General features: G+C 29.7%; 2 protein-coding genes across 4 annotated transcripts in view; one reads left to right on the top strand and one right to left on the bottom strand.

Moving 5' to 3' along the window:
• LOC123293927 (E3 ubiquitin-protein ligase SIAH1B-like) overlaps window positions 1–26,899 on the top strand; it is a 145,168-nt gene that overhangs the window by 6,162 nt on the left and 112,107 nt on the right. The gene's annotated exons all lie outside the window — the stretch shown is intronic.
• On the bottom strand, window positions 12,954–18,531 carry LOC123293929. The gene is made up of 5 exons (XM_044874927.1): window positions 18,393–18,531; window positions 17,714–18,138; window positions 15,578–15,863; window positions 14,001–14,303; window positions 12,954–13,146 (listed from the first exon to the last, which is right to left on the bottom strand). The coding sequence occupies exons 1-5, from the start codon at window positions 18,411–18,413 to the stop codon at window positions 12,997–12,999; spliced, it is 1,185 nt and encodes a 394-aa protein (XP_044730862.1). The 5' UTR covers window positions 18,414–18,531; the 3' UTR covers window positions 12,954–12,996.

Genomic DNA, 26,899 nt, shown 5'->3' on the forward strand with positions numbered 1-26,899 from the left:
CGCAGTGAATCTTTAAGGTTTGGGCGTTATGGCATGTCTATAAAACCGACAACATAACAACATTATAATCATGTATGACACTTTTTAATTACCACTTTGTACATACATTCATAATACATACAATTTTTGCAGGTAATTTTGTCAATTTCTATACGCTATTTTAATTTAATATGGTATATGATATGTATTCTCATGTGTGAATTATTCATTTTCACATTTGACACTGGAGTAGATACATTACTCCCAGTAATTTTGTCGGGAATTTTTTTTTTTTTTATTAAATAGTGTCATAGTTTAAAATAAATTAATTTGATTTTTAAATTACTTTGCTTTTTACTAAGAAATTTATTTTGCTAACATAACATGGATTTATAAATATTTAAAAAAAAGTTTTATAAAATTTAAATTCAAGTGAATTTATTTGGAAATTTTTTCAAGTAAGTATAATATTTTGTTGATCGAATTTAAGCATTATACATCATGAGCGTTAGATCTCAATAAATTATCTTTTGATTTCGTTTTTTGTTTTTATTTTTTGGGGACAGATTGGTCGATGGTCAATTTTCTGTTTGAATCAAATTTTAGAAACAATAGTAATTAGTATATTTAGTAGCAATAATAAGAGTCATGGAATATGCTTTTCCTTTTGAAATACACCCGCTATTTTTATTTTAATCGGTACGGGAAAATTACTTTTCTGGTAGAGGACCCAGTTACCATTTAAGGATGTACGAGCACCAAAGCAATTTTAAATAAAAAGCTTGATTTTTTAAAATGAACTTCGACTAAATCAATTATGGAAATTTAATTTTATTGGGGGGGGGGTCCCCCCGATTATTTAAATAAATAAAGGACTTCAAAAGTAGGCATATTTAACATGATTTTATGGTAAAACGGTAGATGAATGATATATATGTTTTCATAGATTTGTCCAAAACTTTCGGTGGAAATTAAAAGAAAAACTTAAATTTATTATTTAATTTATTTATTATATAATTTGTTTAATTATTTAGATTTCGATATTTCGAAAACTAAGAGAGTTATCGAAAAACTTTATTATTATTTTTTGTCTACATTCATGAAGTTATAACAAAATTCCTCATCAAAGTTGAAAATAAGGTACAAATTATTTCAATTCTAAATCTAGAATTACCTTGGTGTTCGCACTACCTAAAAATACTAGAAAAATAGGTTTACCTGCCTTATTAGGCTACTTGAAAGTCGCTATTGTTAAACAATTTTAGAAAAAATTATTTTATCCTTATTGCGATTGATACTGTAAAACTATAGGAAACAAACTAGTCTTCTTGATCGTGAATCCAGAACAAAAAAGAAGAATTTTACAATTTTGAAGCACTGACTGAAGCACGGTGTTGTTTGAAAAGATCATTCATTAAATGTTTCCTAATGTATGACAATGTGGAAGCTTCAGAAAGAGTAAAAGATACGCATTTTTACTCTTCGCAACGAATTACTTCTGTCCACTTCCATCATAATAAAGACACAAAGATTAAAGGTATCTTGTTTTACACAGAGTGATCCAGGTTAAAACAGCAAGATTTCATCAAATGGTAGACAATATTAAAATAATGACCATGTCTCAATAGATTTAGAGCCGGAAAAGCTTCTTTTTCTAGATACAGGTTGTTGAAATTTTGGGAGAAAAATATTATCTTTGTGAATGTCGCCGAAAATTTTTTTGACAGTATGAACTATCGACGAAAACTAACGATACAGACATATGTGTGCCATCGTCCCGTTTCGAGAAAAATAATCAATAATGAAACTGCCTTTATATTAAATACATCAAGGTCATGCAAAGGCCTATGCTTGGGGTATTGTGTACCAAATTTCAAATTTTTCTAACCAACCATTTTGGACAAGTTAACAATAATATCCTTTTTTCTAAAACGCCCTGTTTCTAGAAAAGAGCTGTTTCTCAGCTGTAACTTTATTGAAGAAATTGTCATTATTTTAACGTTATCTTCTATTTGATAAATTCCTTTTATTGTAGCTTAGATCACGCTGTATTAAGGGTACCTACTGTTTGTGACTCCCTTCCGACTAAAACTATTTGTCACTCCCTTTCTTCAACGGGATTTCAATGGGTGTATAATCCTTGTAAATTAAAAACTACAAAAAAGTTTATGTAAAAAGTTCAATGAAATTAATTATATATAATATGGTTGGAAAAACTTATCAAAATCATAATAGCATGAACAAAGTTAAAGATTATTAACCGTTTGTTTAATTACATAAATTTTAATGAATAATTATCAAACTCTGCTCAAAGATTACCTACACCATTTTCAATGGTTCAGAATTGAATAATTTATTTTCAAAAAAATTTTTTTTGCGGAAAACTGTGTCTGGTAGATTGCTAATATTATAAATGTGAATGTCAGTTTGTATATTTGTTTTGATTTTGCGTCAAAACAGAATATAGTTTTATAAATTTGAAAGACGTCAGCCATTTTTGTTCTTCTTTTTTCCTCAAAATTTGGAGACATTGATTGTGTAGCATTTTTGCACAGACACTCAGTTGAAGAGCCGTCTATCATGGTTTAATCAGTAGATAATAATAATAATTATAATAATAATGGAGTTAATCTCCGCTCCTCCAACATAAACGTCAATAACAGAGGCCATCCACATAATTATTTATAATCTTAATTTATTTAAATTAAATCCGATTAAAATTAAATATTTATGATGTGGGTGGAGTCAGTTACTTTCAGTTCTTGTTATCCAAGCGACGACAGTGATCAATTAACCGCCCCATTAATTATAATCGATCAGACTGCCGCTGCCTGGATTCGAACTCGCAACCTAAGTCAAAGTAATCAAGCGGGTCAAATTGATTGCGCTTTAACTCGCCCTGCCACTTATTATTTGATTTAATCAATATTTTAACTATAGTTTAAAAGAAAATTAAGCAGCTGTAGCTGCTTAAACTTTATTTTTACAACCTTGCCCAACAGTTTGAATGCGTTCTTTTTTCTTCGAGTCCCCCATTTCAAAAAACAGTGAGCTACCAGCTGTCATTCTGTCTTTGCTTTTTCATTGTCAATGCCACGCAAATAGGCAAACACTCAAACCTTGCATTATTTTGGGACATCGTTGATAAGAGTGGGAGCGCTGAGTAGTTAATAATTACAAATTTAGCGAAGCTATGCGCGGTGAAGTTTTATATTCGCTAAAAACTAAGGCTTTATTTTTGGTAATGTAAACGCTCATTTAATTTTTATGTCTCATATTAACTGTTTTTTTTTTAGATTATTATGTCAATGCATGAAAGTAATTTTCTCATAACGTAAATGCAATTATTTTGTCATACTTTATGAATTTTTGACTTACACATAATTTTATAATTTTTACAAAATGTAATTTAACTGATGTAATTAAGACAGTGTTGATTACAATTATGTGTAATATGTTAATTGAGAGTTTGTGAATTTATTCAAACTTGACCAATATGCATTATGTTCTTGAAGATGACATATGTTTTAAATGATGTCTTAAAGTAGTACGAGCACCAAAGCAATTTTAGATTTATGATTGAAATTATTTGTACTTTATTTTCAACTTTGATTGTGAATTTTGTTATAACTTCATGAATGTAGACGAAAAATAAGAAAAAGGTTTTGTGGTATCTGCCATGGTTTACAAAATATCGAATTCTAAATAAATTAAACAAAATATTCAATTTTCGATATTTTAAAAATTACTCCAGATGCCGAAAAATTGTTTTCTTACTTTTCGTCTTATATTGTCAAGTTATAACATAATTCACCATCAAAATTGACAATATATATTTTTTAAAATTTGTGTCCCCACTACCGTGCTTATACATCCTTAATTAATCAGTCAGGAACAACGGTTTTTTTTTTTTGTTTTCAATAATTTTTTAAGATTTTAAAATTTAACTTAAATATTTTTTTTTGTTTAAATTTCCACCGACTAGTTTTGGAGAAATCTATGAAAACATATCATCCATCTATTTACCATAAAACCAATATTAAATACGCCTACTTTTGAAGTCATTTATTTATTTGAAGGCAACCCCCTTTAAAATTTTCAGAATTGATTAAGACCTAATCCAACTTGTTATAAAAAAAAATTTCAAGCCTTTTGTCTAAAATTACCATGACGCTCGTAACAGAGTGGCCACTAATTGGGAAATCCATAAATTATATGTGAATATCATTGATTGGAAATTATTATGTAAATCAGGGAAAATTGTCAATAAATTACCCAAAAACTAAATTAATTATTATATTTTTTGGATTTTAATTACCGTGGTCAATTATTTCGATTCAAATCTTCTTCGATATTTTTCGATTTAATCTGTAATTTATTTTTTAGGAATTTATTGATGTGCTTAAAAAATGCCAATAAGTTTAAAATTAATGTTATCTCTGTTTTTGGAATATATAGGGTAAAAAAGTTTCGCAAAAGTTAAAAATTTTGTTTATTTGACTGGATGAGTAGTTCTCGAGATGTCGCTGAAAATTTATTCAGAATATAGAGCTTCATGTGGGATTTTGGCAGAAATCGTTGAAAATACTCGCACAATCGTCAAATGAGTCCGATTTTTGAATTTTTTTACTTTCTAAACTTTATAGATGTTATTATTTTATTCAATACAAAATCACTCTATAAACTGAGTCTAAATTTTGAAACAAAAAGTTATCTGTGATGTTTTCCCCTTAAGAAAATCGCAAAAAATCAAGAATAATTTCATGTTTTCCAATTTGGATAAAACTCATTGTATAAAGTAATTTTGACCCAAAAAATTCAAAAATTGGGTTTATTTAATGAATGGATGCATAGTTTTTCAGTTATTGTCCAAAATCTTATATGAAGAGCGATTTTTCGGATCGATTTCAGTCGATATCTGAATTGTTTTTTTAATAACGATTTATTACTCTAGAAATTCTAACAACTAAGATCAATTTCTTTCATTTGTAGAAGTTCCTAGTCAACCTGTTAGAAAATATTTTATGGTCAATTGAACTGGAACTTAGAGTAAATATTCATTTTATAAAATTCCCAAAGCCTCCACCATAGTAACATTTAACCATTATTAGTGAATCAATAGTACACGTATTGTATTTAAATTAAGAAATTTTACGCGATAACAATTTATCTGACCGGACTGTCCAAGTAAAATTACCATAAATTGAATGTATCTTTCTTATATTCCAAGGCTGCATAACGAAACTAATTGCCACTTACAGCTTCTCTGGGACTTTTTCAATCTATTAAATAATCTATGGTGTAATATTTTTCACTTTTTCTAAAAACGATTATTCAAAAAGAAAAAATTGATTACATTAAAAAAATTATTTTTACATCTATTATAAGTTTTGTACGTGTTTCTAATTCGTTTTATGAGGTTTTCTATTAAGAGCGCCCGAACTTTAAATTTAAATTATATGAGTTGTGTATGAGCTATTACTTTTTTTTATTTGAAAAAGTATTTGGGATAGCTTTCTTTTGTAAAAACAGGATGTTGAAACTTTGGAAGAAAAAAAACATATTTTTGTAAATACTTCCAAAATGTATACCTAGAAAAAAATTTGACAGTATGAGTTAAGAATTTTTCATTATTTAAGGTCTATGATGATACATTACGAAAGCTAGCGGTAGAGTAATGGGTGTGCCGTCACCCCGTTGCGAGAAAAAATGTCTTCTTCCTCTTGAATCTACTAAAATTTTCTGGTTCTGTAAATAGTTAGTTACATCACGCTTCGTCGAAACGTGAGATTTCAGGTTATCTACAGCCTCAAAAATATCCTGAAAATGACCTGAAAAATAAATTACTACCGAAATCCTGGAATAATCTTGGATTGTTTATACAAGTTCATAAAACTCCGTGAATTTTCTAAATATTTTAAAATAATTATATTTTTTTACAAACTTTATTTGAGTTTAGTTTTCTTAAAAGCTTTGTATCAAAATACAGGATGTCTTTCTTTTTTAAGTTTACATATGCTTGAAACTCGAAAAATAACTTTTATCGACAAAAATGCTTCAAGTTAAAAATGTTGGGTGCGTGACATCCAACATTAACATTAAACTTGACCTAGGTTTTCAAGCTCAATGAAAAGCTCATTCTACTCCATAACTGATAATCGATCGACACTTTAAATTAGAAAGTTGTTATTGATCAAAAAAGTACAATTTTTGCTCGAAACATTTTTCCGCAAACCGTATAGTTTAGGTAAAAAGTGACTGAAAAAGTTTGCCCAACATTTTTTTTTCGTATCAAAATTGTTATTTTGTATAATTGTTTCTGCGAAATTTAAGCAGTCTTCGAAAAAAAATTTCCAATAAATCCAATAAAAGTGATTTGTTATTCTATAAAGGCCATTTTTGTTCAAATTGAATGAACAAACGCACAAAAAGTTAGAGTTTTGGTATCAATTACTGTTTAAACTATTCGGTTTACAAAAAATGTTAGTATATTCATAAAGAACAACTTTCTAATTTAAAGCGTTGATCTAATGTTGATCAGTTATGAATCAAAGTGAATTTTTAATTGAACCTGAAAACTTAGGTCGAATTCGATGCCGGTATAAGATTTGCGCCTTTGAAACTAACATTTTTCGTTTGAAACATTTTCCTCGATTAAATTTATCGACTTTCAAGCCTATGTTTAAATTAATTATGTATTCACATGACACTCCGTATGTATTATTTATTTAACTCATACTAAACTTTAAGCATAAACCCGTGCTTAAAAAAAATTGTTCATTTGGAATTTTCCAAGATTTATTGTTAAATATCCTAGAATAGTCCTGGAATAAAATATTTTTGGTTCTACAGTACCCTGTATTTTTTTTCTCATAAACACTGCATTGTTTAATTTAAGTTTAAAGTTCGGACACTATTTATGGAAACCCTTTATTTACCAGTATTGTTATGATTGCTTACTGCATGGAGTGAATCTCATTATAATTTTATAACACACACAATGATGTGAACATTTGCGTGAGAGAAATGACCGATAATGACTATCTATAATTTTTCAGTTTTTTGTTTTGTTCGCTAATATAAAAAAAATAAAAAAACGTATAAATTTGCATCCGGCATATTCAGCAAATATCCGTTTTATTTACAATCCTTTTATTATGTTATGTAGGTGATTGTCATCTCATATAAAATCGCGTCTGTTTTTTTAAGCGCACTGGTGTTCAGTTAGTTTTTCTGGTCGGTGTTTGTAACGTTGGATAATTGAGAATAATTAATTTTATTTTGATATGCATATTTTTTTTTATTGTATCATTTATGTGTTTAATTTTTTATAGTCTATTTATCGTAGAATGGAAAATGATGTATAATGCTTAATTCTTTATTCTTTAATTTACTACAATAATTGGGATTGACAATTAAGTTTGTAATGATATGTACCCTACCATATATTTTATGTTAATGCCTTCTAATTTTCATCTTTTGTGGTATAATTTAATTTTAGAAAACAGAGAAAGTTTGACTTTACCGTGAGAAGGCTTGTATTTATACCGTTAAGGTAGTACGGCCAATATTAAACTTAAGGTTGAAATTATTTGTACCTTATTTTCAACTTTGATGATGAATTTTGTTATAACTTCATGAATGTAGACGAAAAATAAGAATACAATTTTTCGATATTTGTCTTGGTTTTCGAAATATTGAAAGTTAAATAATTAAACAAAACTTTCAATTTTCAATATTTTGAAAATTATTTCAGGTATATAAAAATTTTATTATTACTTTTCGTCTTATATTGTCAAGTTATTACATCACCCACCATAATAATTGAAAATATATATTTTTTAAATTTGTGTCCCTACGGTGCTCATAAATCCTTAATGAGTCGGTTTTTTTTTTTCAAAAATTTATTGAGGTTTTAAATAGTTTTTTAGGTTTTAAATACTTTGATAAAATTTTTTTTTTTTTTAAATTTCCTACGACTAGTTTTGGAGAAATCTACGAAAATTTTAATATGCCTACTTTTGAAGTAAATTATTTAATTAAATAATCGGGCAACCTCCCCTAAAATTTTCAGAATTGATTTAGACTTAGCCCAATTTCATATAAAAAAATTAAGCTTTTATACAAAATTAAATTAGATAAATTTTCACTTTGAAACATTTCAATATCTATAGAGCAGTTGCCAACCCCAGTGGCTCAGTTGGTTGAATAAAGGGCGGCGACTTTTTTTATATCAACGTGCCATTTTTTCTAAAGAAATGTTTAATGAGGCTATAGACGTGTACGATACTTCCTAGTTTGAAATTCTTTGATGCATTTATTACAAGACTACAAGCACATGCTAAAATTTTTCGGATGAAATGAAATTTTCAGGAATCATGTTGAATAAGATAAAGTAAGTTTAAGCAGCATGGTGTCATTTTTGCGCGGTACAGATTAGTACAGGTGAGAATATGAATGTCACACCCCTTGATGTTTTACTTCTGCACCAACAAATATTTACGGCGTTGCTGAATACTTACTCTGCATAAGTATTCGAAGCAAGCGAATTACATAAATGCCGTACAGTAATAAATCACGTAGAGCTGTGGGATTTGACAGAAGATCAAATATTTTTTTTAACTTCCGATACCGAAGTTACCGGATTTATTTCTCTATCAATTTTATGTAATTCGTTTCGAATACTTATGTAGCGTTAGTATCCAGCAACGCCGTACATATTTGCTAGTATAGGGATGAGCCACCAAGGGGTTTAACATTCATATTCTCACCTGTACCGCGGAAAACTAGCGCCATGGTGCTTAAAATTACTTTTACATGTAGGAGCATCTTTTTTAACATGATTCCTGGTGAGTCATTTCTCCCGAAAAAGTTTAGATAAGGCTTGTCTAATAATAAGTGCATCAGAGATGTGTCGATTGTTATTTTTGTTATGCACTGTAGATGTACTTGTATAATTAATTGCACAAAAAATGCACTTATTACATATAATATTATATGTAATCTGATGCATTTTTTGTGGAATTGAGTATACCATCGATAAAAGATGCAAAAATGATAAAAAAACTTCAGGATTTTTACATATTTTAGGGCGCGGCGCGACAGACTATTTATCGAAAGTCTAGGTGTACAAAATTCTCAGTCCAAAACCATTTCCGAAACCGTTTTAGTTAATTTTTTGTTGTTAACATAAATGGCGCTTGGATTTACGAAAGAAAGTAAATGTGAATGAATGATAGCGGAATAATAGATTAGACCTGTTTTTTTGGAGGAATTCCAAAAATTAATGGCATCTAGATCATATCCCTGGTCTATTTTTCAGGCTATATGACTGGTCTAGATTCGAATTAATAACCATTTAATATTTTACAAACTTAATTGTTAATTATGTTATTGTCCCCATTTTTAATTAAATTATTATGAAATTTTTCTATTTTAGCTAAAATGGACAAGACTATGTGTCTTAAAACATTTATGCTTGTTTTTATACTGCAAATATCACAATTTAATTGTGATCATGCTGGAAAAGTATGGGAAGTAGTTCCAATAAAAAATCCATTGGAAAAAGAATCAGATTCCGTAAAAATTGTACCAGTAAATCAAGATTCAGTTCTTGAAGTTCATCAAGTATCTGGTCATGGAGATCGTATAAAACGAGAACCAATGTATCATGTGTTAGAATCAGAAGGTTTGAAAAGCCATTTCGAAATTTTACCATCAACTGAGAGCACACAATTTGATGCATCCACATTTTGGCATCGAGTTGGTAAACGAGCTGTTGAACTCCAAGATGATCCAAACAAACCACATAGTCGTGGACCTGATGGAGATAAAAAGTTATCTGATAAATATACAAACATTGATGAATCGAAAAATGAAGCCCTACCTGATAAAACCTTTACAAATAATCGCGAAGCACGTGGTGCAACTAAAGAACAATGGATTAAACAACCATACCCAGTAGATTTTCAAAGTCAAAAGATTAATAGTAACGATCAACGAACATCTAGTTCCAATAATGACGATCTAACAGTACGAGCACCAAGAGTTCACTTTGTAACAAATCAAAAACGTTTAGATGCCTCTGAAACACGAGATCGGCAATCAGATGTGCAAAGAGTTCAACCATCCCCGAATACAGCATCTGCTATAAGTGGAGCACCAAGAACAACCCGAATGTATGACAGTCGCGGGGAAGTAGATTCTCCACCTTCTCCAAATCTACGAGTTTTTGATCCATATGAATATAAAGACCGACGCCGTTCATATGAAAGAGATTATAATCGATATGATTTAGATACTCCAAGGTACCCAACTACACGATATAATGAATATGAATTAAATCATAGACTTCCAGCTCAAAAGAAACCCCAGCGTATTATTTATTATGCAAGCTTACCTGAAGTAGTTCGAACACCTCCGAATGTAGACTTACGATATCGATCACCAGAACCACCTCCACCGTACGATCGTTACGACAGGCATTATGGGCAAGGTTTACATGATGGCCAAGTGACATCATCACCAGTGTCCGTTGCTGATACAAATGCTCCTGTATACTATGATCGAGACAATCGTTATGATTTACCAGCAACATATATTCCACGACATTACCGAAAATACCCGAATGGTCCACCACCGCCACCACTGTACCCGGTAAATTATGGTAGTTATCATTCCAGTCAACTTGGATATGAAGGACCAGAACCTTTACCTCCACCGTATAGACGACGACCATTTTACCCAGAAAACTACGAGCGTAGACCATTAGGTCCCCCACATGACTTGATGGGTGTGAATAAAGAACGTTTAACAGATGTGAATCGAAATCCTGATGATATTCCACCATCTTCAGGACGACGTGATAAAATTAATGGACAATATTTGTCTTCAACCAAAATATCTGCAGCTGTTAATGTTAAGGATAATGATAGAAAAATTCCCGAACGAGTAGTTTACGCAGACAGAGAGCGGCAGTACGTTTATGCACCACCTTCATTTCAATTAGCCGATGATGAATCTGTAAATAACTTTGATGACGACTCACGTCCTTATTAATTTATTGGTATCTAAAAAATTAGTATCATTGTAGAAACAAAATTATTAAAAAAATTTCTAGAAAACATCACTTTATTGTTATAAAGCACTTCAATATTGGGAATAGAACAGCCAGTAAACATAATAATACAGAGAATAAAGAGATTTTACTTCGGAAAAATTCCTGGAAAGCTGGATTTTTGCATGAAGCTTCTTTCGTGGCTCCCAACAAAATCTCAAAAGTCCCCATCAATCCGAATGCCTCTACAAAAGTTATCTGGAGTCAAAAGTCACAAAATACAATTTTTCGTGAATATTTTGTTTCCGGTCACTATTATCGAAAAATAGTGGTTATCAAATTTGTACTTTAGGAAATTTCCTACAAATAACATACAATTACTTTTTTTCGTGAAGCTATCGGTTTCTATAAATGAAATAAGTATTAAAACACAGTTTGGTACAACTTTTTGAATCGAATTTTCTTAAAAACCGTTAGTCTTACGAAAAAAAGTAATGTATGTTTTTTGTAGGAAATTTTCTAACAATTTGATAGCCGTAATTTTTTCGATAACAGTGACCGTTAATGAAATATTCCCATTGTGTGATCTTTAAGTTACCCTAGGGAACTTTTATAACGGCATATGGATCGATTTTGATCGAAACTTTTGAGATTTTGTTTAGAACCACAAATAGAAGGTTCATACCAAAATATATACAGCGTTCCGAGAATTATTCCGAAGTTCGATCTTTATTTATTATTCCCTGGATTATAAGATCTCATTTCGGTATCAAAAGTAGAAAAATCGGATTCAAATTTCATGTTAACGTTTTAAGTAATGTCAGTTGTTTCAGTATTATAGTTCATTAAAATTACTGTAGACTTTTTTATTTCAAAAAGATTCTTTTCTCTTTCGGACAATGCATCAAAAAACTATTCCTAATATTTTTTATGTTTTACGGCAGCTATTTGACAAAAATAAAATATATTTGGTATTTCCTTTACTTTATAGTTTTTTGACAATTGCTCGAAACAAAAGCGAATCAATGAAATGGTCTACTTGACATTCATTTATTTTTATTATTTATTACTATAATATTTTTTATTTATTTATATTTTTATTATAATTTCTTTCTTTTATATTTTACAAAATTTGTTGTATGTAATATAAAAAAAAATTATTCAAGAAATGGGTGTATTTATTTTCATTTACAAATAAACGTACCTGTTAAGATTTATTTATCCAGATTTATTATTTTGACCTGATATTATCCATCTGGTAGAAAATTTATCTGATATTTGGGCAATTATATAACTTTATAACTTTCAACTCTGACATTTTGGTTTTAGGAATTGTGTCCGTAAATAAAGCGTATTTTAGAGCCTCCGAAAAAAATATGTTGGTATTTATATAAGAAACATTTTCGAAATTTTAAATTTTGCTTTATTTTTCTAACTAGGATAAAGTACTATAATTTAACTTTTTGTTTTCGTTTTCGAAAGTCGTTTTCGGGTAAATATTCCTTATATTCAAATGTAGTATACACTTCCATGTCTTTATGACCATGCCACAGACAGGCATGTAGACAGACAGACACAAACACATAGCGGTGAAACTGACACCCTTTTGCTTTTAGTATCGGCGGTTAAATACTATGAAGTTTAAAAATGCAATTAACCATCAAAATTAAAAATTTCAAGTTTTTGGTATATTTTTAATGTTCACTTTTTGAAATTTGAGAAAAATTAAATTAAGAAGCAAATAAATTTTAAAATTAAATTTTTTTTTAAATAAAACAAAAAATTTCACATATCAAAATTATTCTTTATTCATTTATAATTTTTAAGGACATTATTTTTCCTTTTGACACATTTGTAAATCGGCACACGGATTACATATATTTTTACATCACAAAACAGTTTAAACATTATACAATAATTACGTGTTATACGTGAAAGTACAATTATTTGATTCTTAGAAGTTAATTTCTTTTCGATGAAGTGTTTGGAGATTGATTATTATTATTTTTATTAGAAAAACAAATGTTGTATAAAAAGTGAGCTAATTTTTGTGGGAAATCGTCATCACAGTTTGATGTTACTTTCCTGTATTCGGTCAACCAACTATCCAACTAAAACCAAAATAAAACGTTTTGTGAAATGTCTTAGTGAACTTAAGTATTGAAACATTAAAAACTTGGAAATTTTTGGAATTGTGGGAGGGGTGGTGAAAGTTAATTTCGTTATTCTTACAAAATAAAAATTCAAAAACTCGAAAAAATCCAGATTTGCATTTGCATGGCGCATTTAAAACATGAAAAAAATTGGAAAAATTTAAATGGGTGACCTATCGAATGATGCAAATCTGGATTTTTTCAGGCAAATCTGGATTTTTGCTACTTTGTTTTGTAATGTTTCGGCTTATAATCAAGTTCTGAAAAAAAAAACCGTTTACACTATCTGAAAGTACAGTAAAAAACCTGCTATTAAAAAAAAATTTAAATTTATTTTTTTTCAAATCCGATGATTGCCTGAACTGTACAAGCTGTTGTAATTTTTCTGAAAAATTCGTGTTCCTCAAAATTCAGGTTATGTTTGGGGCTAAAATTTATTACTCTTTTTATGATCATAAGTAAAACCTTTTTGCAGTATTTCAACTCAATTCCTTCATTTTTCGAAAAGTTGGCAGAGAAAGTTGAAAATGTTATGGTCCTGCGGTTTTCTTGAGATTTTGTGGTTATTTTGCTATGATCAGGGTTCGATAGCAAGGAAGGCCGATGCAGAAATTCAGAATAAACAATTATTTCTTTTATTCGCCTCAATCCGATCAATAGCAAAGCAGAGATATTCAAGAAAACGTCACCAAAGAAAACAATGTAGAGATAAATTGTCCCAAACCGCGTGCAGAAGGTCGTGTGGAACTTTACAACGAAAGAAACCTATTAAAATTTGCTTTCTCCCAAAATTTTCCGAATTCATTATTTACCATTCTCGGAGCTTTGGTATTGTAGTCTTCATGACAGTCTTGAAACATTTCTCGAAGTTCGGTAGGTGTTAAATGCAGTATAGAACATGCCATTTCATGTGCTTTCCGTACAGGATCATGATCGCCATACTTTTGATACAAATGATCCTCTACCATCCATAAAAATTCTTCGATACCAATCTCATATTTTTTTAACCGTTCATTGGCCGAATTATTTAAATCGTTCAATTTAGTATTCATTCGAATTTGTCGTGCAATTTCCTCTTGCCTCTCACTTAGAGCTTTTTCTATTTGTTTCTGTAACTATTAATACAATGTAAAATGTAATAAGTTGCCAATTAATAAGATTGTTGATAGCTAATGCCCATGCGTTTATGTGTCCTTTTGTAACGCTTGCTTATTATCTTTATTTTGTGAATATGTGGTCCTGCTCCCCCTTGTTCTAATTGTTGCTTAATTGGTAAACATATCTTTTTTAACATTTCTTTAGTCATTAAAAGCGTGTGTGAATTTGAACCCTAAAATTCATATTTTCCATATTAAATAGTCTAAATGCAGATTCGAAAAAATTCGCATCAAATTAAAAATTGGAAATTTAAGACTAAAACGAACTATTTCTAAAATCATATGTCAAATATATAGTAATTCAAATTTCCCTTAAAAATGTAAAACTGGACTTGATACCATGACAAAATTTGAAAGTTATATTAAAATTGATTAAAAAACGTTATTCAATTTTCATTCAAAGGTTGTCTCTCTTCTTTGCGAAACAAGTTATATGTAATCTCTATGGCGATATTCACGTATGTCGTCACTAGTGGGTATCTTCCTCTTTGTTTAATTAGGAATTTTAAACGTTCATACCTTGCATACTAGTGAAGTGATAACAATAATTTAGTCCGATTCAGTGTTCTGTAAAAGTTCTTGGGTATAAAAGTATAAACTAATAGTTGTATAAAAGTTCCAAAAAAACATTAATTCCATTTTCAAAAAGCTAACGTACTATCAGCCACAATACGACTTGCGAAAAAATACTTCACAAGGTATTTTAAGCCCTCGAAGTTTTTAGAAAAATCATTTTTTGGGATTTAGAGTAAAACTTTTTCCCCATAACTTTCTCGCGAGAAAAAAACATAATTCAGGGATATTCAAAATCGATTTTTGGGTTGATCAATCAAAGAGTTAATTTTCGGATAAAGCGGAAATGAAAATAATTGTTTGAAGTTAACACTAAATTATGTACATGCCCCTAAACGAATAAACTAACCCTTTTTCAACCCCCTGCGAATTTTTCCCAAGTTACAATTTTTATATTTATTTTGACGAGACAATTATTTTTGTCCTTTAAAATAAAGCATTTGTAGTTTTAGACCCCCCTCTCCCTTTAATTTTTTATTTTTTACTATAAAATCAACAAATGCCTGAGAAGCCGAACTGATTACGTAGTTCCCTTAAAAATTCTACTTGAAAGGACTTTTATTGACATAGATCGATACAAGGAATGTATCACTTTCTTGATTTTCAGATCATGAGAAGGACTTTGACAGTTGCAATCTTAATAAATATAAAGTACTTACTTCTTCCATTGTAAATGAATTTTTCTTATTAATTTCTTCGATTAAACGATTTTTATCTTTTCCTAGTTGATTGACCAGTTTCATTAGTTCACCTTCACGTTCTCTCATAGCCTTTAGGTTGTCTTCTAATACTCTCATTTCATTTGTAATTATATTACATTGTCTGGACGCTTGTGATTTTAATGATTGATTTAATTCGTTAGTGCTAATTGCATTTGTTAATTTTGATTTATATGCTTCCAATAATAACTGTTTGTTATGACAAACACTCTCCGAACGAGATAATCTAAAACAAATACAATATATTAATTCTAAAATTAACGAAATTCGTTTATAATAAAAAAATTACGATAGACCAATCGCCTCAAAAATGTATCGAAACTTTAATCTGGTTCCTCCAAAACACGCTAACAGTCTACTCCGATAATTCTCAATCACATTTACTTCGAAAAGTAACAATTTAGCGTTTTTTTTTGTTAAGTAAATTCGATTTTGACCCCGATTGAATACCGGAAGCTGAAACTAAACTGATATATGGCGTCATGTTTTTACATATTATAGAGCGATGCAGACTATTCAACATAAGTCTATTGATATCAAATTTTCAGCCCTTGTTCGAATCGGTTTTAAATTAAAGTTAAATAGCCGTTTTGTATAACAGTTATGTCAAATGATGCTCAAATTTGAGAAAACAAAATTTTAATCCTTATATTTTGAAGTAAATCGGAATGAAAATTATTGAGGCTATGCTAAAAAGGTTTTTTGGAGGGATTTCAACAATGGATGTGACTGGTGATCCATTTTACGGTCTAGGAACTATTCTACGAATTTTTTAAGTTTTGAAGAATTTTTTAACTATTTTGAGCACTACACAGAGATATTTCTCGAAACTGAAGATCATTAAAAATAGATTGGGAACATCAATAAATCAAGAACGTTTGTTCAATCTGATACTTCTTAGTTTGAAAAGCGACATACTTCCTGGTATTGATTTTAATGATATTATCAACCCTTTTGCGAATAAGAAATCGAAGAGTGCTTGTTTAACATAGAATTGCGAAACGATTGCAAAATGAACAAAACGCTGAGAATAAACGTTTGAAATGTATCATGCATGAATCCATCGATTGTTGGCTCCGGGGCCCCCGAATTCTAAACCCGCCTTTGAGCTAACGATTTTATAAAATCTCACTTTAAAGTAAATGTTTTGCTCTTTCAATTTATTGTTTTCGAAGAATTAATTACTTAAAACCGACAACTTGACTCTAATAGGGTATTCTACTATGTTTGAAAAAGTACTTCAAAATGTTGATTTTCCTAATAAAAAGCCACAAAAAAAATATATTTCGACAAAATAAACACGCTTTCTTCCTATAAAATAAAATTTTAAACCTTTTCATTCCCACAAAAACGCTGTCAGTCATTTTGATAACGTAATTGGTAAAAACAACAGTCGTGTATGTAATTATTACATACATAAATTATGGAGTGTTGAGTAAAAGGAGAATCATCTCTGTATATAAAAAGTGTCCATAAAGTCATGTGAAATTGTGGTGGCGCTGCCGTAAGCTGATGACGGCATTTGAAAGAAAGTATATGCACATAGTATATACACATCGAATCATCAGTGGTCATTAGCGCCTTTTTAGTTGGTTTTGGAACTGTAATCTAACAGCTTTTTGACCTAAAATTATTATGAAAGCCATCAACAAATTAGTAATTAATGTATATATATATATATATATATATTTTGCCTATATGATGTCACATCATGGCGGCTCGTGTTTGAGATCACATGATATATAGATAAAAAATTACGACTTTTTATTTTAATATAATAAAACAATAATGTGCTTTTATGGCATAAAATCAGAATATTTAAGTATATTTCTACATAAATTTTAATTTTTATTAAATTTCATAATTTATTTTTCACTATCGAAAGTACCCTATTGTTAGAGACAATTCTGTGATTAGATTAACAGGAATTTCATTTGCTTTTGAGGTATGATGTTTCAAAATTGCCGCCTGAAAATCTGTTCCTATAAATATGCCTCCTTTCTGGTAATTGTTGTAATTGCTGAGAATTAAAAAACCTATATTTTATGACCACAAGACATTTTCGATATTATTTACCTAAACTTTAAGTTATCAATAACACCATTTTGTTCTTCAAGATTTTTCTTCAATTCTTTAATAAGTTTACATTGATCGATAACTTGTTGTGTGGTCTGTTTCAATCGTGTATTCAGTTCATGTATTTTCGTATTACTGACTTCTTTATTTGGTTTATTGTCATTTAATACTGGATTTGATTGCTTAATCATATGATGTTCAACATTTCTATTTTCTAATAAATGTCCATTATCATATTTCTGTGATGATGGTGACATGATACTTTGCATATTTTGTGGTTCAGATGTAACAAAACAATTACTTGATGTAGGGTATTTATTGAAGTGTGGTACTGACTTATATTGCTCGGCAGAATGGTATTCATATTTTATGGGATGGTATCGTTGCTGCTTATTCTTGTTATATTGCTTTTTTAATTTTAAAATCTGCGATAGAAATTGATAATTGTTTAACCGTTTATTATTAGTCAGGTTTTAATGAATATCGTAAATTTTGCAATAAGAAGTTAATAACGTTTACCCTTCGATATAATTCGACAGGTAATGTTGAGAGCATATTGATAAAAGAGAAAATTGAGAAAATGTCACATTTTTTGAAGTTTTTTTTTCAACGACTAACTTATAATCACAGAAACAACTTTATCTCTGATTTATGACGGGGGCGTTAATTGTATTATTACCTTATTTATTGCTTCGTCCATTGAATGAATTTTAGTGGCGGGAGATGCTATCAATTTTGTTAAACTATCAAACTATTTTGTAACTTTCTTACTGATAAATTTTGACTTACATGCGCTCAATAAAATGTATACATTTTTTAATCCTAAATTATTATGAGTAAAATTTTGATTGACAAGAATTTAATATTTTTCAAAGCTTTCTAGTAGTATAATATTTGTTTACAGAGTGTTTCAGGATGAATAGTAAATTATTATCTCCCATTCTAAAACTTCAGAATAACACCTTTTGTTGACAGAGATTTTATATTTATTTTGCATATCTTAGGTAAATATTAAGTTCCTATAAACATTTGTCCAATTATACCTAAAGCATTACAAGAGGCTAATCCTGCGTTTTTGTAACGTTTAAAAAGAATCGGTAAATCCATGTATTTAGGAACTTTTATTTTCATATTAGGTTTCTGAATTCCTTAAATATTTACTGTTTCATCTGAAACACCCTGTATACTTGATTTGTTTGCGATTTTCGTTATGCCGCACTATTTTTATCAGATGGCATGAATTACGTTTGTTTTATCATAAATAAGGTTTAAATTTAGAATCACGAAGCGAAAATTCTAAGAAACTAATTAATTGGTAATTTTATTCTTTCCAGAAAGCAATATATGCGTTACACGTAAATCGTTCGAAATAAAGGTTAAAATCTATTCAATTTTGATTAACTCGGATCTCAGCCAGCTCAATACAAACATTTTCATGCATTAATGATATTAAATTAATAAAGATTAAAACATAATGATGTGGGTGGCCTCTGTTAGAGACATAAATGTCTGATGAACGGAGGTAAAACCCCATTATTATTATTATTATTATTATTATTATTATTATTAATTTAAAGAAATCCACGGCAAAAAATCAGGTTTGATTCGTTTATGGCATGATAGCTCTTAAACGGATGAATCGATTTTGATCGAGAATGTTTTTAGCTATGTTTCAAGAAAATCTAATCAGCCGAGAGGAGACCATCGTATCTTCTAGTTATTTTGGGCACGGAACCCTAAACTCGCACTTGAAATATAGCGGCAAGCATTCTCGAACAAAATATCTTAAAAAAACAAAAATCAAGTTCCGTTCACCCGTTTAAGAGGCACGATGCCACAGTCATATACACAGATACACAGACAAGCTAAGCTTTCCCCCGCCCCCTTATTTGTTAGACTAGCGTGAAAAAAATACTAGAGAAATTGTTAACCTACTCTTTGCTTAAGTTGTCTTATTTCAATCTTTAGTCCTGTATTCGACTTTCGAAGTTTATTTTTTCGTTTTGGATAATTTCCACTACTACTGTCTGCTGTGGTTGATTGTAAATATGTTTTCTCTTTGCTTTCAGATGATACATCTGGAATATTAACCCAATGTTCTTTTAAGTTTTGCTTTACTTTAAATAAATCATCTAATCTTTCGTTTAATACTTTTTCTCGCTGTAAACATCTGAAAATAAAAATAGATAATATATAGAAAATTTCACCTTGGATGAAGAAATTAACAATTTTAAAATTAAGCCTTTAGGACGTAAGTTTATCCAGGCTAGATAAATTTGATAGTTCCAATCCGAACTTAGATTTGTGTTACGTAATCCGGTATATTACATTCGAATATGATTTCTTTTAGGGAAAATCGCATTAGTCCCAGATTGACGCTCCTACTTAAGGATGTTTCCAAAAAATTGAATTTTTGAAAATATATGAGACTTAAGTTTCAAGTTTAACTTTTTTTGAAATACTTATTTTCTTAATACAAATGCCATGCATTTCATCACTGTAAATGTATTTTATGGAAAAACGGGTCCCGCTTGTTATGATTTTCTGTATAAGAAAATATTTATCATGCTTTTAACTAACTTATATATTAGTTTTCCAAATTAATCTTAAGAAAATGAGCCTTGTTATATAATAAAGCATACCTTTAAAAACACATCACTATAGGATTTATATGTTAAAAACGAAAACTTGCAAAGCTGGCAAATTTGGGGTATTAATAAAGTAATGCATATGCACGATTTAAATATAATCTTAAGAAAACGTGATTTTTTGGGAACGTCCTTAAGTTATCTTAAAAAAACAATAAAAAACTTACGCTTGAAATTCCTCTTCTATACATCGTTTTTCATTTTCTAGTTCTTGAATTCGGAACAATAAACTTTGATTATTCAATTTTGAAATATCAAAAACAATTTGTTCAATTAAAAGTGTATTAGGAGATACAGCATCTACATTCAAAGACGTAGTAGGTGATATGTTTCCATTATTCGGGTATTTGTTCTGAGACAGTAACGTTTGTGTAGCGATAGATGTTTTTTCAAGGCTTCTGTTCTTGGGTTCAGGTATATAAAGGCTGTGTTTTGAATTTGATAATGCGTAAGATATCATCCATTGGGGTAATATTTCATCGTTTTCTGAAAGAGTTTGTCGCCTATAGTTCTGACGTAATTTAAAAAGATTTTCTGATTCATTCGAAGGTATATCTGTTGTATTTATTTTTCTTTTCAATTTTCTTACAGGCTTTAATTTCCTATCGCACTTATTATATAGTAAATGTGAATTTTCATAACTTGTGCTCGTGGTAGGATTTAAACTACTAAAGTGTACATGACTCGAAAATTTCGATTTTGGCTTTTTGATTACATATCGTGGAGGAGCTTTTTTATTTAATGATCTAAAATTTTCACGCCTTTGGAGATTTTGTGATGAACTATCATTTTGAAACTTGGTATATTTCATTGTCGACTTTTGGCCTTGACATTTTTGAGAATTCGTTTGAGGTAAGTAGCTCAATTTTGAATAACTTGGTGCGCTTTTGCTTTTATTAATTTGCAAAGATTGTATTGAAAGTGTGGGCTGTGTTTTTGGTTCATTTATTGGTACACTTCTTGTTGTTGGATCTGTAGAAGAATCGGAACCCTTTAAATTTTTTGCCACAGTATTCAGTAAATTGGAATAAAGATTTCCTTCTGATTCGCGCAAGGCTTGTTGTTCTATAATTACTTTACTAAGTAATGCATTATTTTCCTTTAATTCTTGAACGAAGTCATCATCTTTTGATGGTTGATGCGTCACCTGAAACAAAATGTGAGATTGTAAAATTGCTATAAAGCAGCCATATTTTTAATCATCGATAAACAAAATTTTTCATTCTATTTTCCAGAGTAATTAGGACCCAAAAATCCACTTCATAGTTGATAAAATAGTTATCTTCATTTAATCGTTAAATGAACATTATTTTTGTAATTTTTGGGCCAAAATTATCTTAATCAGGGTGTCTACTTAAGTTGGCTACATATGGAAAACTTTTACTTTTAAAAAGGTTTACGAAAAAAAGTTATTCTATTCAAAAATAGAGATATGTAGAAGTGTATTTAAAGAATTTTGTAAAAGATGTATAAAACGCGAAGTTGGTAATTTGAGGCAAAAACAAACTTTTTTCCCCAGGCGCTTAGTTTTCGAAATAAAAATTCTTGAAAAATTAAAAATGTAATATTCGATTTTAAAGAAATGTGTTATTTTTTGTTCAATCTCTGAGGGAATTCACTTAGATAACGCAATTTCTGCTCTACGAATTTTTGTTATAATCATTAAAAAAATTTTTTGTCATTACTTTTTTTTATGGTTGAAAATAACCATTATTAAAAAAAATAAACAACCTAAATGAATTAATAGTTCTAAGGGGTTAATTCTTGTTATGAGACAGCCCATAAAGAGTCCTGTTACGTATCACATAAAGAGTTTTTCCTTTTTCAAATATAATTTTTGATGTATCATTAAAATTTACACTTGTTGAGTAAAACTTTTTTTTATGTAGAAATGTTTTTTATAATCATCTCATAACTGTAGAAGATGTAGTTATGGTAATAAATATTTTTACCCCTTACATTTCTGTCAAAACCTCCTCAACTTGTAATTTTGTCACAAGTAACTTGAACGGGAGGTTTTCTTACATGTTGGCACACGTGAAATTAATTGAAATTGTAAAAAATAAGGTAAATAAATCCAAAAGATTTGCGCATTGTGTGATTCGATCCGAAAATGACTCGGCACGTGAGCAAGACTAAAAAACGTAACACTATCGTGCACTATCTTCTATACCCTCCTTTCTCATCCACATCTTGCGAGTATTGTCACCATCGCACTCTCGTCTAGATCTGTAAATTATTTGCTAATTAGTTGCCAAAAAACCATTTTGTTGCTCGAATTTTGTTTAACGTTAAGCTAGCGTAATCAATAAAGGTGTGATACATTTCGTAAATGCAAGTTTTTTTTTGGATTTTTGTTACTTTAAAAAAATTTGGAAAAATTAAGTTTTTCCAATTATGACAAAATTAATATTGTCCACGCTAGCTAGTTTAACTCCTGATTTTTCCGTATAAAACTTGCGGAATGGTGCATAGAATCAGCAACAAAATAAAAACCCAAAGTCGAAAAAGTTTAGAGACCAATTACCTAACAAATCAGTCACGCTAGCCTTTACTGCCGATTTTTGACGGAAAAGTTCTGTTATAAAAAAACCGTTTATTTAATCCTCCTTACCTATTTATAATCTATATATGTATATATATATACTAGCTGTTACCCGCCCGCTTTGCGTGGCGTAAAATATACCCGCTTTGCTGGGCAACATCCCCACTTGCACCCCTCCCTCCACATTTCCTCGCGTTGGATAACATTTTTGTAATGTACACGTCATGCTCTTTTATTTGATACCCCACTTAGGTATATTTGTAAATATTCGATATTTCCTTCCCACTTTCTCACTACACCTTTCTACCCTCCGAAGGTTAAAAAAATTTCTAAATGTAATTTAAAACATTCTGACCAAGTTTTGAACTATTAAAAGCCATAATTTAAAAATATGAATTTTTTATTCATGAACACCCCCGCAACCCCCCTTGTGGGTGGAATTTCGTAAAATCCGTTCTTAGCTGACCTTTACTTGGCAAAAGGAATATTCCTGCCAAATGTCAAGTCTCTAGGTCTTATAGTTCCAGAGATATCGTGATGAGTGACTATCTATCTATATCTATAGAAAGTCTCCTATATATATAAGATATATATATATATATATATATATATATATACATATAAGCGATTTACCACTGACTGACTCATCACGAAATTTTCGAAACTATCGATCCGATTAACTTCAAATTTCGCATACTTACCTCTTTCGTGACATAGACGTCCACTAAGAATTTTACGAAATTCCTATCCCAACGGAATTTTTTATAAAAAAAAATTTTTCATAATTTGATCTTAGTTTTATGGTGGCAATTTTTTCGTGATGTAAGCCTACGAGTTATTAAACTACAATAACGGGAACGCATTCCAATACACAGTTCCTGATGGGTTATGTGGAAATCTGTGTATTCATTGACTGCCACTATATTATCCTATTTAAAATTTGAAAAATTTACAATAAATATCAAATCGAAATTAAACATTTCGTTAATAAAAGAAGTATGATTCACATCCAAATGGTTAGTGTGCCCAGCGAAGCGAGCGGGAATCAGCTAGTAATTTATAAGTAAGCCCTCCCCACACGGTTGCAAGTTTGCAATCAGCCGGTTTCCGTGATTATTTCTTTAAAAGTGATAAATAAGCAGTGTGTATCCAAAAAGTTGCTTTTTATCTGTCAATTTTTATCTAAAACATTGATTATAATTTTCTTATAACCACCTCTCTTCATATTAATCGCAATATTTTCTATTATGCATTGTCAGTTAATAGCGTTAAAAATTATCAAAAACAAATTTCTACGACTGGGATCAAATTTATTTCATTTTCAGACAATTTTATGCTGATGTTATAACAACTATGTACTTCACATTGCCTATATATTGAAAATGAAAGAATTATATAAAATTCTGTTATATCTTCTTTTATAAATTTCTGATTAAATTTGTTGTTATAGATAGGGGAAGTTATTGTCATTTATTACAATTATAGAAGGGCTCAAACAAGACTACTTTAATTAATATATAACATATTTTTATGAGACAGTTTTTTTGTCCGTAAGGGGTTGTTTATAGCGTAAGGTGTAATATTTTGTCTTAATGTTTTTGATTTTAATGCATAAATGATGTTTTTAATATCGTTAAAAAAACTTATAATTTTTTTTTACTACGTCAAATATCTAATGGAATTATGTGAGTAAATCTGTTTTATCAGATATTTTTAAAATATACCTTTGTATTAGGGGAAGTGTGATATTAAAAGAATAATATTATATTTAACGTCTATATACATATCAACGTAACAAAGTTAAATGTCGAAAGTCAAAAAAATGTAATTGTCAAATTTCATCAAATTAAACCTCGAAAATTGAAAATAACTAAAGTAAGAAATTGTATCCTTTCCACGAAATACATAATTGTTTTCATGTATAGCCTCTTGAACTTTGCTGATTTTGCCCCACGCTTCTCTTGGAATGTAAATAAGAATGTCTTCCGCTCTTTATTATTCCATGCAATATGCATATATGTAATATGCAAGGTATACTAAATCTAGTCCCAAGTTTGTAACGCTTAAAAATATTGATGAACAAAATTTTGGTATAGGTGTTCATAAAATCACCTAATTAGTCCTAAGAAAAATAGTGATGAAAAATTTTTGGCTACTCTGTACCTTATTTAAAAGTTTTATATATGCCTACATACTTCAGAATAAGCAAAAATTTTTAGAAATAATGACGTTTTTTGATAAAATGCAAAATAAGAAAATTTACAAGTATGGTTTGTGTCACCTTTAACCGTGGACACGCTGTATATTTTTAATGAAGTGTCGCATTGGTTTTTTTGTGATTTTGGCTCGTGAAAATCAGTTTAGTTAATCAATATATCAGAAATCATGTTTTACGAACGTTTGATCGTAAGAATTTTTTATGGAAATCTCGATATCTTAAGATCTTCGAATCTTGCCAACATCTATGGTTATCTATCTTATATACGTATAAAATAAATACTGTATTATATGCTTTGTAGCCAGAAAACATGAATAAAGATATACAAATTGCATTTTTATGGTTGGGGCATTTCTATAAAAATTATAAATTCAAATATGTCTAAAGTAAGTTTAATTACACAGAGATGATAAAACAGCTGTTATGTAGTCGATGGTTTGGGGTATTCTTAATAATATATGATTGGGGCTTGGGCTATACAAACCACAGTGTACAACATGATTAAGATAATATTTATATGTGGTTGAGAGTTTTTAAAAGTGGAAGAAAAGATGTGATATTTTTTCTTAACGATTTTCATATGATAATCCAACATCCACCACTCTAATGGTGTAATTAAAGGAATTAAGTGTAACACCTGAGTACGCCAGTATATCATGTCATGACGTAATTGCTATCCCAACATCAATTTAAAAATAGTTTAAGATCTTACGTTTTAAGAAAACACATTGTGTGTTTACAGTGTATGATATTTTATTTATAAAGGAATTAGCAAAAAGTTGGGTAAATAAGCTGAATTTTTTTACAAACCTTTACTTTGATGAAATGTTGTCTCGAAAGTCACATATGATCACGTGTGCGCGTCCTTAGATATTCAAGGTCAAAGGTCACGAAAATCAGTTTTTTGTGATTATTTCTTTTTTTTTTTTTACTTTCAATCGTTTTAAGATTTATTATAAAAGTTGTAGAAGATAAAATTTTCTGCAAATTTTGTCTGAAATTTTTTGTGTGCGTTGAACCGTTTTTGAAATAGAGGGCGCAGAAGATGGAGATCTCAACTTAACGTACTTTAGTGCTGGGTCAATATTTATAAATATAAGGTATTAAATAATTAATTAAGTAGTATTTAATAAATAATTAAGGAAAAAACCGCAAGTGTACTTGTTGACGAAAATTGCTAATTTTAAGTTCAATCGAGAGAATGTTAATAATTTCGACCCAACTGAAGATATTAGCCAGAAACTATGTTTTAAAAAATCTGCTTAGCCGTTTGAAGATCATAGCTTCTATTCTAGTTTTTTCGGGTATGGAACCCTAAAATCGCTCTTAAAACGGCTAAGGCAACGCTTGATCAAATTACCTTTCAAACGAGAGCGACGATGCCACAGATAATCAGATACGTAGACATTCAGATACATTAAAAACCATTTTTTAGCCGGAAGAGAAATTGGCTCTGTATGATAACATTGACAACTTCTGATTTTTTTCGCTTAAAAACAAGTGAAAACAAACAATTGACTGAGTTAATTGTTGAACTGCCATGCATAGACAGTGTTGATTTTTCTATCACCTTACATATACATACATGTCACACATACATAAACGATAATCCCCTTATAATACATACTATACAATTTACGCCTAATTGGCGCCCTCACGGGTAAACAGTGATGTTTACGAAAAAATGTTTCAAACAAAAGTTGGTTATTTTTTTATAAGGAATATTTAAACTTTTGTTCTATCTCTAACGGTTTACAAGACCCAATTGGCCAATG

This window comes from Chrysoperla carnea, chromosome 2 (assembly GCF_905475395.1).
Source record: "Chrysoperla carnea chromosome 2, inChrCarn1.1, whole genome shotgun sequence".
In the NCBI taxonomy this organism is placed as follows: Eukaryota; Metazoa; Arthropoda; class Insecta; order Neuroptera; family Chrysopidae; genus Chrysoperla; species Chrysoperla carnea.